Source organism: Loxodonta africana, chromosome 8 (genome assembly GCF_030014295.1).
Source record: "Loxodonta africana isolate mLoxAfr1 chromosome 8, mLoxAfr1.hap2, whole genome shotgun sequence".
In the NCBI taxonomy this organism is placed as follows: Eukaryota; Metazoa; Chordata; class Mammalia; order Proboscidea; family Elephantidae; genus Loxodonta; species Loxodonta africana.
The window spans coordinates 75,044,543-75,061,922 of record NC_087349.1 but is presented as its reverse complement, the minus strand read 5'-3'; the positions used below and the strand labels follow the sequence as shown (position 1 = coordinate 75,061,922).

The 17,380-nt window shown below is 35.8% G+C and overlaps 1 protein-coding gene across 1 annotated transcript in view; it reads left to right on the top strand.

The window, feature by feature from the left end:
• LOC100666244 (diacylglycerol kinase beta) overlaps window positions 1–17,380 on the top strand; it is a 456,718-nt gene that overhangs the window by 300,759 nt on the left and 138,579 nt on the right. Inside the window, exon 13 of the mRNA XM_064290029.1 lies at window positions 6,107–6,223. Within this exon, the coding sequence (XP_064146099.1) occupies window positions 6,107–6,223 (117 nt within the window). The remainder of the gene's footprint in view (window positions 1–6,106; window positions 6,224–17,380) is intronic.

Here is a 17,380-nt window from a genome sequence, read left to right as displayed (position 1 = left end):
TTGGATCCACAATCAACAGCCATGGAAGCAGCAGTCAACAAATCAAAAGATGCACTGCATTGGGTAAATCAGCTGCAAAGGACCTCTTTAAAGTGTTGAAGAGCAAAGATGTCACCTTGAAGACTAAGGTGTGCCTGACCCAAGCCATGGTATTTTCAATTGCATCATATGCATGTGAAAGTTGGACAATGAATAAGGAAGACCGAAGAAGAATTGATGCCTTTGAATTGCGGTGTTGGTGAAGAATATTGACTGTACTATGGACTGCCAGAAGAACGAATATATCTGTCTTGGAAGAAGTACAACGAGGATGCTCCTTAGAAGCAAGGATGGCGAGACTGCGTCTTACATACTTTGCACATGTTGTCAGGAGGGATCAGTCTCTGGAGAAGGACATCAGGCTTGGCAAAATACTGGGTCAGTGGAAAAGAGAAGGACCCTCAACGAGGTGGATTGACACAGTGGCTGCAACAATGGGCTCAAGCATAACAAGGAGTGTAAGGATGGCACACGACCGGGCAGTGTTTTGTTCTGTTGTGCATAGGGTCGCTCTGAGTCGGAGCCAGCTCGACGGCATCTAACAACAACAACATCCACCTACTCTCTTGTTAATTTTTTCTGCTTTAATAAAATATAGGGAATATCTCAGGGGAACTTATGGATGATTTAGAAATAAACATGAAGCAAATGAATACAATAACAGGAAAGCCCTGGGAAAAAAATTAAATATTATGTGTCTCCTAGTTCTAAATTTTCAGCTTGATTAATTCGGTAAATTCTACTAGCCATTTTCCCTCAAAAAGTGTAATTATTTGGGTTTCTTGGCATGTGTGTATTGAACAAATATTTTCAATTTTAATATTAGATAGATTTTATAAGAAAATATGCATACAGATGGACCTTTTAATGAAATTTTTTATTTCCTTGCTATATGCCTCTTTCTCACAATCCTAGATTTCAAAAATAGAATCTAATCAAGTAAAAACTCAATTTAGGATTTTAAAAGTTATACAGTCATGTGTGCTGCCTGATGGCCTTTCAGGCAATGTCCGGCCCCTAATACGTCTGTGGTTCCATAAAGTTATGATAGAGTTCAGAAATCCCAATCGGAGAATGGGATTTTGCAGATTTAGGCATGCCACACTATGCAATCACAATGATCCTCCAAAACAAAGAAGGTATTCTCTAAGCTGTTAAAGGGTAGGCTCCACTGAAAGCTGCAAGGCTAACAAAAATGTGAGTGGGGCCTATATCCGATATGGAGAAATTGCTGATGACGTGGATTGAGGACCAAACACAAAAGAGAATCCCTCTCCGCATGTTGAGAGTCACGACTAAGGCACGAAGCTTGTTAGAGATGCTTAAAGAAAAAGCAGGACCAGACTACAGATCGAGTTTCATGCTATCTCTGGGTGATTTAAGCACTTCAAACAATGTTTTTCACTGGTTAATACGAAAGTGAGTAGTGAGCCTGTGAGTGCTGATGTGAAGGCAGCAGCAGAATTTTTAGAAGCTTTAGGTAAATTAATTGTACAAGAAGGTTATTTGCCCCAGCAAATTTTTAATATGGATGAAACTTTATTTTGGAAGTGAATGCCTTAAAGGACCTTCATCCATAATATGGTGTTCACACAATGTCCAAGTCACAAAATGTCCTATTTCACAGAATTCATCGCGGACGTTAAGTGACATATACATGTAATTGTTTTTAATATCTTCTTATTTTAAAGCATTCCTTTAGTGTATGCCACAGCTTAGTCAGGAAGATGATTTTCTAGAGAGATGTGAGCCCACTTAATCAGTTGCTGTTGGCTATGGGAGGTTCTTACCATGCTGAAATTTCCCTAACCTATGTGCACAGCCTAGAATAAAAATGTAAAATTCTAGATGTTACATCTTAGTCAGGATTCTCTAGAGAAACAGGACTGGTAAGGTAGATTGATATATACACACAGAGGACAGTGTCTTTTGTTTTCTGTTTTTTTTTTTAAGCATTTGGCTCATGTAATTGTGGGGGTTGCAAAGTCTTAAACGTGAAGGTCAGGCAACATGCTGAAGGTACCTGCAGTCTTGTGTCCCAAAATCTGTAAGTCAACCGACAGGAAAAGAAGAGTGGAGGACTGCTGGCAAGATGTCTATTTATAGTCTGGAGACAAAACACGTCCTAGAGAAAACTCCCTTTTTGCTCTGAAGGCCTTAAACGGATTGGGTGAGACCCAATTATGGGGGGCAATCTGCTTAACTTAGGCCAACTGATTTAATCGGCATGTAGCTATTTCCTAAGAGCATCTAGACTGGTGTTTGACCAAACAACTGACTACTATAACCTAGCCAAGTTGACACATAAAATTAACTATCACATGCAATTGATTGTATCACTTTATAGACATAAACTTAGATATTTTAAATTTGCCATATTAAATGACTATATGAATAATTTGGTCATAAATATGTAATTCCAATATGACTAACCAACTTAAATTTTATTTAATTCTTCTAATAGAAGCACTTTAGAATTGAATGTTAAATAATTAGATTGTTTCACAGAATAATTGTAACAAAATACATCTTTCACATTGTAGATTTTTACAAAATATTGCTACCATGTTTTATTTACCTTCATGCAAGAACTCTGAAGTAAATTCCTCCCATACTCACCAATAATATTGCATATTAGAGTTCTCAGTACAAGCTGTTGCTGTTGCTGTCATGTCAGTTTGGACTCAAGGCGACCGCACCTGTGTAGAGTGGAGCTGCTCCATAGAATTTTCATGGCTTTGACCTTTTGGAAGCAGATTGACTCTGGGTGGGTTTGAACCACCAAACTTTCAGCTGGTAGTTCAGGACTTAAGCATTTGCACCACCCAGAGCCTCCCAACATAGCTAAGCGTTTTCAAATGTAAACATTGAATTTACTTATTTAAATGTATGCCTGTAACTAGTGAGATATACATGCATTTGGAAATACAATAAATACTTCGCATAATGGTAATATTAAAGGGCAACCAAATGAAAACCCCACATGTTATACATTATTTATAATTATAATTTTAATTTATTTCACATGCACTCTAATACAGGCACAATGTTACATACTTCCTATTAAATCTTACACAACTCTGTAAGTAGGTATTACTGCCTCCATTTTGCCAAAGAGTAAGCTCCTTAAGGACCTGGAATACACAGTGGCCGAAATGAGATACAACTCAAGTTTTCTGACTCCAAATCTCATGCTATAATTCACTTATTTTATGCATTATACTATTAATTATCTTTGGACAAAATTTTAATTTGCGTTCTAGGAAATTTGGAGCTTTATTTTAAAATATTAATATTTTTGCCAGAAATTACACTTTTATGAAAGCAGATCATTTTCCAGAGAGTTTGAATTTGAGGAGCCCTATTATGCCTTCTATTTTCAGTCTCACACAAAACAAGTTTTTGCATCGTGAAATTGCAAGGTAAATGAATTATACTGATTAACATTTATTTTGGCCAGAGAAGCTTTATAATCCATCCGCCTTTGATACATTTAAAAAAAAAAAAAAAAAGGTTTACTTTTAAGGCTACTTAAAAGTATCATTATAAAAACCAGAAACTAAAAATATACCCTAGACAAGAAAATATAGAGCCTATTGTGTGCATCGAGTTGATTCCAATTATAGTGAACCTGTAGGACAGAGTGGAACTACACCAGGGGATTTGCAAGGCTGAAATCATTACAGAAGCAGATTGGAACATCTTTCCCCTGTGATGTGGCTGGTGAGTTTGAACCACTGACCTTTTGGTTAGAGACTTAGCACTTAACCACTGTGCCACCCAACCCAAAAACCAAAACCGTTGCCATCAAGTCGATTTTTCCAACTCATAGCGACTCTATAGGATGGAGTAGAGTTTCCAAGGAGCACCTGGTGGATTCGAACTACCAACCTTTTGGTTAGCAGCCATAGCTCTTAACCACTGTGCCACCAGGGTTTCTGTTGTGCCACCAGGACTCCATATAAATACATATATATATATATATATTTAAAAAAAAAAAACAAAAACTGTCGAGTTGATTCCAACTCATAGCAACCCTATAGGACAGAGTAGAACTGTCCCATAGGGTTTCCAAGGAGTGGCTGGTGGATTTGAACTGCTGACCTTCTGGTTAGCAGCTGAGCTCTTACTCTGAACCGCTACGTCACCAGAGCTCCTTCGTATATAGGAAGTGTATATCTGAATCAGTGATAGAAAATATATGGCATTCAATGTACTTTCCTCTGTAGCACCCATGGCAGACATTGCTAATCAGTCATGGCAATTTTTTTTTTTCTGCTGAGCCTAGACTGAGTCCATGAATCCTTCTCAACACAACACTGCAAGCATTTAAAAAAAAAAAAAGGTTTTGTAATGTTAAGATTCATTCGTTAATACTGACTTCATTCAGGCATTGATCTGGGATTGAAAGTTGAGCAGTTAGTTTACATTACAGTGGGGGAGACCAGCAATAAACAAATGAATCAGATAACATTTCAGATAATAGTAAATAATATGAATTTACAGAAGAGGCTAAAGGGAATAGAGAAGCCTCTCTAACATTTAATCAGGGGCCTGAAGTAATTGAGGAGCAAGCCTGACAAATATATTGGAGAAAGTGTTCCAGCAGACTGCAGAGTGATTGAAAAAATGTTGATTCAGAGCATAGTTATGATCAAGGAACAATGAGGTGGCTGGTGCAGGAGTAATGGAGCGAAAGGGATGAGTATGATAATAGATGAGGTCAGAAGGATAATGGCACCAGACTTTGTTGGTCCTTGTAGGTCTTGGAAAGGACTTTGAATTTTTGTCTGAATGAGATGGGAACCATTTATCATATTGCTGTGGTTGTTGAATGAACAGTTGACTTTACAGAGATAATGATGGACACATATTGCTGTTAGGTGATGATGCAATAACTTAGTCAAAAATAACCTAGATGATGGTGGTTTAAACTGGGCACTGATGGCAAGGGTGAATAATAGTCCTAATTAGAATTTATTTTGAAGAGATGTGAGCAGGAATTAAAAAAAAAAAAAAATAGTTTGGGATATTTTAGTTTTGATATGTGCTTTAGACACTAATATGGAGAAATATAAAAGGCTTTTATGCGTACACATCAAGGTTCAAGGGAGAAGTCTGAAAAAGAGATAGATATTTAGACGTTCTCATTATAAATTGAAATTTAAAATTTGGAATTGAATGAGATAACCTAAAGAGTGGGCGTAAACAATGAAGATTAGAGATCCAAGGAAGAGGCCAAGGTTTATAGATTGTAAAACTGAAAGAGGAAGAACAAGAAAGAGACCTTGAGGAAGCAGTGAAGTAAGAGGAGAACTGAGAGAAAGAAGTACCTGGAAGTGAAGTGAGGCAAGTGTTAAAAAGGAAAAAAGAGGACAATTCTGTCCAATGCTGCTGAAAAGTTGAGAAAATGAAGACTACCTATTAGATGTGGCAATCAGAAATCATTAGTGATTTTAATAAAAAATGATTTGGTGGAATAATGGTTATAAATGTTGACCAGATTGGGTTGAAGAGAATGAGAATAGGAAATAGAAACAAGGAGCAAACTATTCCTAAAAAGAATTTTTCCATTATGGAAAATGGAGGAAGTAGCAGGGTTGGTATGAGGTTTAAGCTATATACCATCCCTGAATAAATAGTTAAAACTCCTTTAGGTAATTAGTATTTATTTTTAGTACTGCATACATTTATTAGCACTCTTTTTAGTACTCAGTAATTAATCCTTTAGATTATAAGCTGATACTATCTATCCATGCCACTGTTTATGAATATAATCAATTCAGGTAGCCTGTAATAACTTTTAATAATGACTCATAAGGATAATACAATTAGGTTTTCTATCACATAATTTCTTTAACCAATATTTTGATCATTCAGTTATCATATATGAGTCAAGTATCTAGGTTAAAAGAAGTAGCACTTATATTACTCACTACAAACTTCAAATTGGCAAGTTGGACCCAAGTTTGTAGTCATGAAAAGCCCTTTCACTAGTTGCCCCTTTAAAATGTTGCGTTATTAGAACAACTCAATATTTTTATAAAAGGTTTTATTTTCTTTATAGGAAAGACAAGCAACAGTGAAAAAGGAAAAGGGTGGCTCCCAGCAACCCAACAAAGTGACTGACAAGAACAAAATGCAAAGAGCCAACTCTGTCACTGTGGATGGGCAAGGCCTTCAGGTATGATTTTTTTAATCCAAATTTTAGCAGCTTTTATATTTTGTTACTTTTTTGCTTTTAGAGGGGCATATGTCCAGCTATCAACTCAAGTACTTAATGTGCACATTAGCTCAGTAGAGAGTTTCAAAAAGATCTTTATTAATTCATCAAGATGTCAGTCTTAGAGCTGATTGGCAGTGATATTCTGGCTATACTGATTATGTATGATGTTACCTCCATTTAAACTCAAATTGGTAGGAAGTCCTTTGTCAATCTGAAAGTTTTTGCAAGGTATTATTAAAGAAACCCATTGCCGTCAAGTTGATTCCTACTCACAGCAACCCTATAGGACAAAGCAGAACTGCCCCATAGAGTTTCCAAGGAGCACCTGGTGGATTTGAACTGCTGACCTTTTGGTTAGCAGTCGTAGCACTTAACCGCTACGCCACCAGGATTATATACATACATTATATGCATATGTACATAATTGTTTACAGCTATACTTGTATATATGTATTTAGTATGAGTATGATAAATTGTGCGTGTATATATATATATATATATACACACAATTAAGTGTTCTGGAATTCCCTTTCAATGTAATAAAATTGTGTATATATATTTAGTATGGGTGGAATGTACAAAATATGAATCAAGGAAAACTGGAAGTTGTTAAATGAAATGGAAGGCTTGAAGATCCATATCCTAGGCATTAGTGAGCTGAAATGGACTGGTATTGGCCACATTAAATCAGACAATCCTATAGTCTACTATGCCGGGAATGACAAATTGAAGAGGATCGACATCCCATTCATCATCAAAAAGAACATTTCAAGATCTATCCTGAAATACAACACTGTCGGTGATAGGATAATAGCCATATGCCTAAAAGGAAAACCAGTTAATACAACTATATTCAAATTTATACACCAACCACTAATGCCAAAGATGAAGAAATTGAAGATTTTTTGCCAACTTCTGCACTCTGGAATTGATCAAAAAATGCAATCAAAATGCATTGATAATTACTGGTGATTGGAATGTGAAAACTGGAAACAAGAAAGATCAGTGGTTGAAAATACAGCCTTGGTGATATACACAATGTAGGAGATCACATGGTAGAATTTTGCAAGAGCAATGACTTATTCATTGCAAATAACTTTTTTCAACAACATAAACAGTGACTATACACATGGACTTCCCTGGATGGAATACACAGGAATCAAATTGACTACCTCTATGGAAAGAGACAACGGAGAAACCCAATATCATCAGTCAGAACAAGGCTAGGGGCCAGGTGCAGAACAGAACATCAGTTGCTCATATGCAAGTTCAAGTTGAAGCTGAAGAAAATAAACTCAAGGAGAGCCAAAGTACAAACTTGACTATATCCCACCTGAATTTAGAGACCATTTTAGGGATAGATTTGACACATTGAATACTAATGACCGAAGATCAGATTCGTGGAATGATATCAAGTACATCATACATGAAGAAAGCAATAGGTCATTAAAAAGAGGAGGGGAAAAAGGACTAAAATGGATGTTAGAAGAGACTATGAAACTTGCTCTTGAACATAGGGTAGCTAAAGTGAATGGAAGAAATGATGTAGTATAAGAACTGAACAGAAGATTTCAAAGGGCGGCTCAAGAAGACAAAGTAAAGTATTACAATGAAATGTGCAAAGACCTGGAGTTAGAAAGCCAAAAGGGAAGAGCCCACTCAGCATTTCTCATGCTCAAAGAACTGAAGAAAAAATTCAAGCCTCCAGTTGCAATATTGAAGGATTCTTTGTGCAAAAAGTCAAACAATGCAGGAAGCACCCAAAGAAGATGGAGTGAATACACAGAGTTACTGTACCAAAAATAATTGGTTGACATTCAACCATTTCAGGAGGTAGCATATGATCAAGAACCGATGGTAGTGAAGGAAGAAATCTAAGCTGCACTGAAGGCATTGGCAAAAACAAGCCTTCAAAAATTGACGGAACTCCAATTGAGATGTTTCAACAAATGGATGAAGCTGTGGAAGCACTCACTCATCTATGCCAAGAAATTTGGAAGACAGCTATGTGGTCTGCCAACTGAAAGAGTCCATATTTGTGCCCATTCCAAGTAAAGGTGATCCAACAGAATGTAGAAGTTATCTAATAATATCATTAATATCACATGCAAAATTATTAAAATTGTTCTGAAGACAATTCAAAAACCATTGCAGCAATACATCAATATGGAACTGCCAGAAGTTTAAGTTGGATTCAGAAGAGGATGTGGAATAACAAATATCATTACTGGTGATAGATGGCTCTTGGCTGAATGCAGAGAATATCAGAAAGACATTTACCTATGTTTTATTGACTATGCAAAGGCATTCAACTGTGTGCATCATAACAAATTATGGATAACATTGAGAAGAATGGGAATTCTAGTACACTTAATTAATTGTGCTCATGTGGAACCTGTACACAGACCAAGAGGCAGTAGAATAGTTCAACAGAACAAGAGGAGTACTGCATGTTTTAAAATCCAGAAAGATGTATGCCAGGATTGTATCCTTTCACCGTACTTAGCCTGTATGCTGAGCAAATAATCAGAAAAGCTGGACTGTATCAGGATTGGAGGAAGACTCATTAACAGCCTATGATATGCAGACAACACAACCTTGTTTGCTGAAAGTGAAGAGGTCTTGAAGCACTTACTGATGAAGATCAAAGACTATAGCCTTCAGTGTGGATTGCACCTCAACATAAAGATAACAAAAATCCTCACAACTGGACCAATCAACAACATCATGATAAAAGGAGAAAATATTGAAGTTGTCAAGGATTTCATTTTACTTGCACCCACAGTCAATGCCCATGGAAGCAGTAGTCAAGAAATCAAATGACATATTGCACTGGGCAAATCTGCTGCAAAAGACCTCTTTAAAGTATTAAAACACAAAGATGTCCCCTTGAGGACTAAGGTGTGCGTGACCTAAGCCATGGTATTTTCAGTCGTCTCAGTTGCATGCAAAAGCTGGGCGATGAATAAGGAAGACCGAAGAATTGACACCTTTGAATTATGGCATTGGCAAAGAATACTGAATATACCATGGACTGCCTTGGAAGAGGTACAGTCAGAATGCTCCTTAGAATTGAGGATGTTGGGACTTCTCGTGTACTTTGTACACGTTATTACGTGGGATCAGTCCCTGGAGAAGGATATCATACTTGGTATAGTAGAGGGTCAGCAAAAAAAGGAAGACCCTCAATTAGATGGATTGACAACGGTGGCTGCCTCAATGGGCTCAGCTCAAGGATAGCAATGATTGTGAGGGTAGTGCAGGACCGGTCAGTGTTTTGTTCTGTTGTACCTAGGGTCACTATGAGTCGAAACCAACTCGAAGGCATCTAACAACAACATAATTTTGAGGAATCATTTTGGTAGCAAAAATGTATTTTAAAAAAGAATGAAATGAACTTTACTTATGTGAGTACTTCCTAAATTAATAATCAAAATAAATATATATTTTTTTTAATCTATGTCTTATCTCAAAATACAAACCCCAAATATATTTCTAGTTTAGATAAATACACATGACTCAAAACCATTTTTAACGTTTAAAAAAAAAAATATTTCTTTTGTCACGATAAAGACTTCTTTCCATCTATATTTTAAGATGTTTTATAGTGTGAATGTATTATATTTATTTGCCTCAAGTTCTCACTGCAACATGAAATTAGTTAATAAATAGGGTTTGCTGTATTCTATGAAATTGTGGAGTTCATTTTCTGTTTTTCTACCTGTGTTACTCTTTTTCATTTGCCAATTCCTTTCCTTAAGAATATGCTCCAAGATTCATGTCCTTCGGGAAAAATAACCACCCACTTACCACAGAGAGATATATTATGTCACACAATTATATCCATTATGCATAATTTTATATTTTCCTTTTCATTTACTATTTTACCTGTGATACTTTTTTTTTTATTCTTTAATTTGCAAGCACAGTGCAGTACACAAATTAGATGCCTAAATGCTTGCTTCTTAACTGCTATCTCATTGAAAATTTGGTAATAATAATTTAAATATTGATAACCAAATTGTTGCTATGTTTTGATGTAATGAAACTCATTGTGAGTATAATATGCTTTATGAATTATTAAGTTAAATATAAAAAGAAAATTCTGAATAATAAAATTATTATACTGGTTGTTGTTGTTAGGTGCCATTAAGTCGGTTCGGAGTTTTACTGACTCTGTGTACAACAGAATGAAGTGCTACCCAGTCCCGTGCCATCCTCACAGTCATTGCTATGTTTGGGCCCATTGTTGCAGCCGCTATGTCAATACATTTCATTGAGGGTCTTCTTGTTTTACGCTGACCCTCTACTTTACCACGCATGATGTCTTTCTCCAGGGAATGGTACACTGGTTAAACTATATTGAAGTTCATTATCAGAAGAGTAAATCAGGAACTAGGCTATATGTTTACCATATCTATGTGTTTACCAATTCTGTTGAAATTCTCAAATATTAACTCTATCCACAATTTTGATACAAAAAAAAAAAAAAATCACTAACTGACCCTCTGTATTTTTATTGTAAATAATCAACATTTGTGAAATTTAATATATCAGTTGCAAGTGTAGATTAGTTTACATATTTAATTGCACTGGGTTCCAACAGTGTAATTGATAAAGGGGAAACCTAATTTTGAAATCCAAATACATTTCATACATGACTAGGCACATGAGTCTCATCACGAAAGGCTAACATATATCATGCATTAAGTAGTATAACATATTTTTATATAAATAATGCTTGTCTTCTATGTTTGTTTGCCAGCTGTTCCCCCCCACATGGTATTTTTGTAAGCATGCTATCCTTTTTTTTTTTCTACAGCAACATATTAAAAAAAATTGGCATAGCGGCACTTACAGAAATACCCAGCTGTGGAGGGAATGGTTCACAGACAAATGTAAAAAGTGCACATTATTTGTGTAAAAATACAGTAGTCTAGGCTCTATGATAATGTTTTGTACTTATCCAGTTTGATTCTGACAATACATTTATAAGATAAATACCATTATTATTACAATTTACAAAATGAGCATATTGATACTCAGAAGTAAGGAAACATTCCCAAGACCAGATAGTCATTTAGTGGCAAGGGCAGGTTATCCAATAATCAAGGTAAGCACATGCTTATTTTGTGCTTACTTAATAATCTGCAGTGAACAATTACACATTTTTTTACCACATTCTGCTTCTAGGTGTGGTTGGCATCTGTCTTTCTCCCAACCCCTCAGCACCTTCCTACAGAATCAAAGCTTCTTTTCAAATTTACAATCCCAGACAGAGAGGGATTACACAGTAAGCAAGGTAAGCTTGGGCTACTTATGCATATTTACTAATCTGTAGTGAACAGCTTCATATATTTTTCAGATATGGTGAAACCCATGTGAAGTTGTTCACTACAGATTAATAAGAATGCACAAGTAAGCCTGTGCTTACCTAGCTTATTGGATAATCCACCCCTGGTCAGTGGTGACGCCAAGGTTTGAATGTGAGTTGTCTGATTCAGATTCCAGGTGTTTTACTTTTATCATACCTTGCCTCCTTGCTTAATAGATTTTAATAATTATGTAACTGGTAAATTTCTGACTATCTTGTTCTTCCTCGGTTTTCTATATAAAATAGTATTTTATATTGTTATAGTCTTTGAGATAAAAATCATATATGTGCTAGTATTCTCTTCTCCATTTCCTAAGATTTCAATAATCATACCTGACTTTACCCAGATATCAAAACTGAAGTTATACAGTGCATGCAGAATGTTTTAAGGGCTTTAAACTGACAAAGCAATATAAGTTGTATTTTCTTTTTAATTCAAGTTGAATCTGACATATTCACTAAATTGGTCACATTAAAACCAGAAATGGTTAAAATTGTTTGTGGTTGTGTTTCATCTCTCTAACCAGACAGTAACTTTTTATCACTTTCTTTGAATTATCGAAGTGCCACCTAAAGTTTTTAGTAGGCAAAGGGTAGACAACAGCCTTAACAAAATAACCAAAAAAAAGAAAAGAAAACATCAAACCTGTTGCCATTGAGTCATTTTCAACTTATAGCAGCCATATAGGACAGAGTAAAATTGTCCCAGGCTGTAATCTTTATGGAAGCAGACTGCCATACCTTTCTGCCCCAGACTGGCTGGTAGGTTTGAACCACCAACCTTTTGGTTAGAAGCCTGAGTGCTTAACCACGGTGCCACCAGGGCTCCTTAGAAAATAGCAGTAACTAAATAATATTTAAATCATCCTGTGAATCATATATTTTTTAATTTTAAAGAAAAATTAGTATACAATCATATTCAATGGTCTTGTTTCACCTCAAATAAATGGACTGAAATAAAATACCCATGGGTATGTACATATTTTGGAGCAAATGTAAAATAGAAGATCTCCTGGGTAACTAGCTATTTCATGAAAAAGAAATATTTTTTTGTTGTGATAATTAATTTTAAAATAATAAAATGGTTGTGTATTATCAGGAAAGGTAAAAAGGACTGCCAGAAAATTAATTTCTTCTGTGAGTTTTAAAAAATATATATCATGAAAAAGCATTGAGTTGCAGCCCAGTTTGCACATAACTCAGTGACAGAAGAGATCTACACTGCTTAAAGAAGACTATTAATCATAGTTAAGCACATTCATCTTACTCCTTTCCAGCTAACCAGCATAATGATCAGGATTATTATTTCTAATTAGAGGAAGTAATAGATCATGTATAACCTTAGGATGAGTCTCATTAATTAACCCCAGTCCTAGGGGACTTCAAATAGAGGTGGTTAGGCACTCTGTCTTTGTCATCACCCACACCATAGGTTTACACTTAATACATTTGATCAAATGTAATTGAAACTACAATTTCTTCATATGTAAGAGATACACATATGACTATCCTACATATGAATGAATATGTGGAAGACTGAATGATTGTTTAAACCAAGTTATACTGAAACTGCCCTATCCTTAATTATAATTAAAGAAAAACTTCCCAGTAATAAGATTACCAGAGAACTGAAGAATCTAGTTTGTAATACACGTATCACAAGGGAAAAAAATGACCTTTCCACTTAAATATCTAAAACTGAACCAGTGTCTCCCCTCAACACAGTTGCTTATCCCTGTTGGCTTGCATATATGTGCAATATTTGTTCATGTAATTACCAAAACTGTAGACTGCACATATACACACATACACATGCACAACTATGTACATGTGTGTATAAAATTCTCTTTATTTGATAGGCATGTGTGTAACTCTTGGCTACTTTAGATCTTCAGATCTGTTGAACCAGTCATAATCAATTCTTCATCGTTATTCCAACTCCCTTATCTGAGTTCAGAATTATTACTTTATTTTTGAATATTGCAACAAACTTAACTGAGTCCCTGTCTCCATTCACATGATGTGGTAATGATAAATGGTGTGGGTAGACCAGGATAAGATAAGAAGTATCAGGGCTGCAGAGTTGCCTATAATTTTAAGTAAGGTGGCCGGGTTAGGCCTCATTACAAAACAAAAAACAAGCCTGTTGCTGTCAAGTCGATTCCGACTCATAGCGACCGTATAGGACAGAGTAGAACTGCCCCATAGAGTTTCCAAGGACAGCCTGGTGGATTTGAACAGCTGACCTTTTGCTTAGCAGCCATAGCTCTCAACCACTACACCACTAGGGTTTCGTAGACCTCATTAAGAAGATGATATTTGAGTTAAAAGAGGTGAGGGAGTTGGCCGTACACATAGCTGGAAAATAGGCAGTCCTACAGCAAGAGCACACCTGTCAAGATCTAGGATCAGCAAGGAGGACTGCGTGATCAAAGTGGGGTGGACAAGGTGGAAATCAGTAGAGTACTTTAGAAAGACATTCGGGGCCAGGTGATGTATAACTTTTGAAAGGCATCATAAGAATTTTGACTTTTGATCTGATTTAGATGTGGTGATACTGAGGGGTTTTAAGCAGAGGAGTGGTATGATTTGATTTATATTTTAAGACTCATAGGATAAAGGCTTGTCCCAGAGTGAAGCAGTGGATGTGAAGAGAAGTTATGAGACCCTGAATATATTAAAGGACAGAGTCATCAGGACGTGCTGATAGACCAGGTACAGTGTTTGTAAGAAAGTGGGAACTCAGAGACATCTCCAGAAATGATGGAGCTGTCATCATGTAAAGTAGAAATGACTCTGGATGAATGAGTTTTGGAAAGTAATTTCTAATAAGTTTGAGATGCTGTTAGACATTCAAATGGAGATATCAAGTCAGCAAGTGGATTCATAAACCTAGAATTCAGGGGAGAGCAGCACTAGAGATATGAATTTAAGAGGGGAAAAAAAAGCATGACACTTAAAACCATGAGATTAGATGAGATTACTAAGTGAAATTATATAGAGAAAGGAGCAGTTGAGCAGGGATCCAAAACCAGTCTAACTCCAAAGTCATGCTTTTTCTTAATTACTATATTAAATTACCTTCTTATGTGAGTAAATAAGATTTCCCATAATTAATTCGATTTAGTATAGGGGGAAATCCAGTTTAAATTGCTTCGTTCTTTAATGCCCTTTTATAGCCATTCTTCAAGATTTCAAGTACCACAAAAAAAAAAAAAAAATTGCTGTCAAGTTGATTCTGACTCATAGTGACCCTATAGGACGGAGTAGAACTGGCCCTCAGGGTTTCCAGGGAGCCCCTGGTGGATTCAAACCTCTGACCTTTTGGTTAGCAGCTATAGCTCTTAACCTTAACAACTGTGCCACCAGGGCTCCTCAAGTACCACAGTGGCTATAAAATCTTTGCTGACCACTTTCTCCCTTTACAAATTTTTCTGCTATACTGTATTTTCTGATCGCAAAGTGTTTTAAAAAACTGTTTTGAGAATACCCTGAGTTCTCCTCAGATGCCTCAAGTGCAATGGTGGGGTGATGGGAGGCTGAGGACAAGTTCAGGGTTCTTTCATGATTCAAACAACAACCCACCATTTTTATGTTTTATATGCTGTTTCTAAGACTATATGGATATGTACTTCCAAGAATAGTTTTAAACTAAAATAATTTTTATATGTACCTTTTTCTTCCTTTTTACTGCACCAAAATGTATAATTTAGGCCAGCAATAAATTACTGTTCAAAATAACTGAGTTTAGATTATTGTAGATTTCCTGAGTTTCAGGAACAAGGAAAACTGTTTATATTCCTTTAATCAGTACATCTGATTTGCACTGCAATACAAACTAACTGCCCTAGACAGAATTCTGCATAAGAGAGGAAGGTAGGTCTTACCTGATTTTGCCCTGTTAGGATACAAGGATTTGGGTGCAAATAGATTGAATTAACTAGTAGAAATATCACATCTTATAATACTTAATTTTTAAAATCTCAGACTATTTATGTTACAAAAGTCTTGACTGAAAATGATTATGCTCATGTTTAGTAATGAAAATACCATACTGTAAAGTAAAATAAATTGTAGAGGCTATTCAAGCGATTTGATAATTTTCTATTGTTTTTTACGCGGGGACTACAGATATCAACAATTTTAGTGGAGAATAAAAGAATACAGTGACTGTGCCTTGTTCTGTTTGTATCCAATTCTGTGCCTCTATGGATCTTGACTTTTGTGTCATTTACGATTAGGTTCTGCAGCATATAATAGGAAACACCAAAAACAAAACAAAAAAATGACACTTAATATTCACCTTGAATAAGATAATCATTTTTCTTTCTTGTAAATGAAATCCAGAAGTAGGATTTCCAGGGCTAGTAATATAGCTCCACATTTTCATCCAGACTTGGACTCTTTCTATTTCCCATCCTCTTTTTTTTAATCTGTGGACTGCTTCCAAGTCACCTCATGACTGAAGATGGCTGTTGGTCCTCCTTGACTCTAAATTCCATGCTGAGAGCAGAAGAAGGTGGAAAAGGAACTGTCAACATTTTCCTTTTAAGGAGCATACCTTGAATTCCCATTTATCTTCCTATTATATCTCATCAGCTAAAACATGGACAGTTTTTTTCTACTTAGAATATTTATCTTCTTACATGACAAGAAACAAGAGTTACAATTTCTTAAAATACTTCAAAAGTAAAGGATACACATAATTCTGCAGACAGCAACTGCACCTTCTTAGATGCAGTGTGATGGGAGGGAGCAGGCTTTCAAAATGAGCCTATGTCCTGAATTCCTACATTAAGGAGAAGAGAAGTATGGGTACTAGGGGCCAAGTAGCAGTCTCTACCACTAAGTTGCTACCTCTTATTTCAGGACTATTAATGAACACAGTAGTTTTCATTTTCGTTTATAGTTATTAACTTGTCAGACTTGAAAATGACTATCAAGCACTGCAAGTCTTTGGCTTTCAAATCTGAGTATCCTCTCTTTGGCCTTCTAGCATGCAAACTTACTCTAGTGGATTGGCCTTCTTTTCATATCAGCAAAGGTTAACAGAATTTTAAAATCCTTTGAATGAGCAGTGAAAACAGGTGCCAGATTTGCCTAAAACTTGACATTTCTGTTATAACACCATTAAATGTTTCCTTAACACCCGCATCTTGGTGGTGCTGATGTTTAATCGCATCTCACTTCCCCCCCAAAATGCGGGTCACATGAGGTCAGATGTTTTATCTTTTGTCATAATTATTACAGGGATGCTATTGCACAGTATCTGAAAATTTTCAAATAAATATCCAAGGTTTCAAATGTTTTATTGGTATTAGTCTTATTCTGAAAGCATGATTTGTGATAAAGGGATATGTGATGAAAAGATTGCTAGCTTATTTTATTATTACTGCATTTTTGTATTGGCTATTTTATTTTTTCCATTTGTGAAGTATCATTCTTCTAAATTCTTTCTTTAATAATTCTTCTTATGTATTCCTAATTAATTTGATTTATTTTTCCATCTGTCCACCCCTCAAATAATATCTGGCTTTTTTGTACTTTATTCTGAGATAAGCTACAAAACTATTAGCTATTCTAATGAGATATTTGCTTGAGATTAAATGCATCATAACACCTCATGGGATTTGGTTTCTTGTTTTGGAGGTTTAGGGTCATAGTTTCATGGGACAGCCCCGTTAATTGGCCTAATATTGTGTTTAGTGCTTCTGTTCTATCTTCTGTTTCGTTGCGTAGTG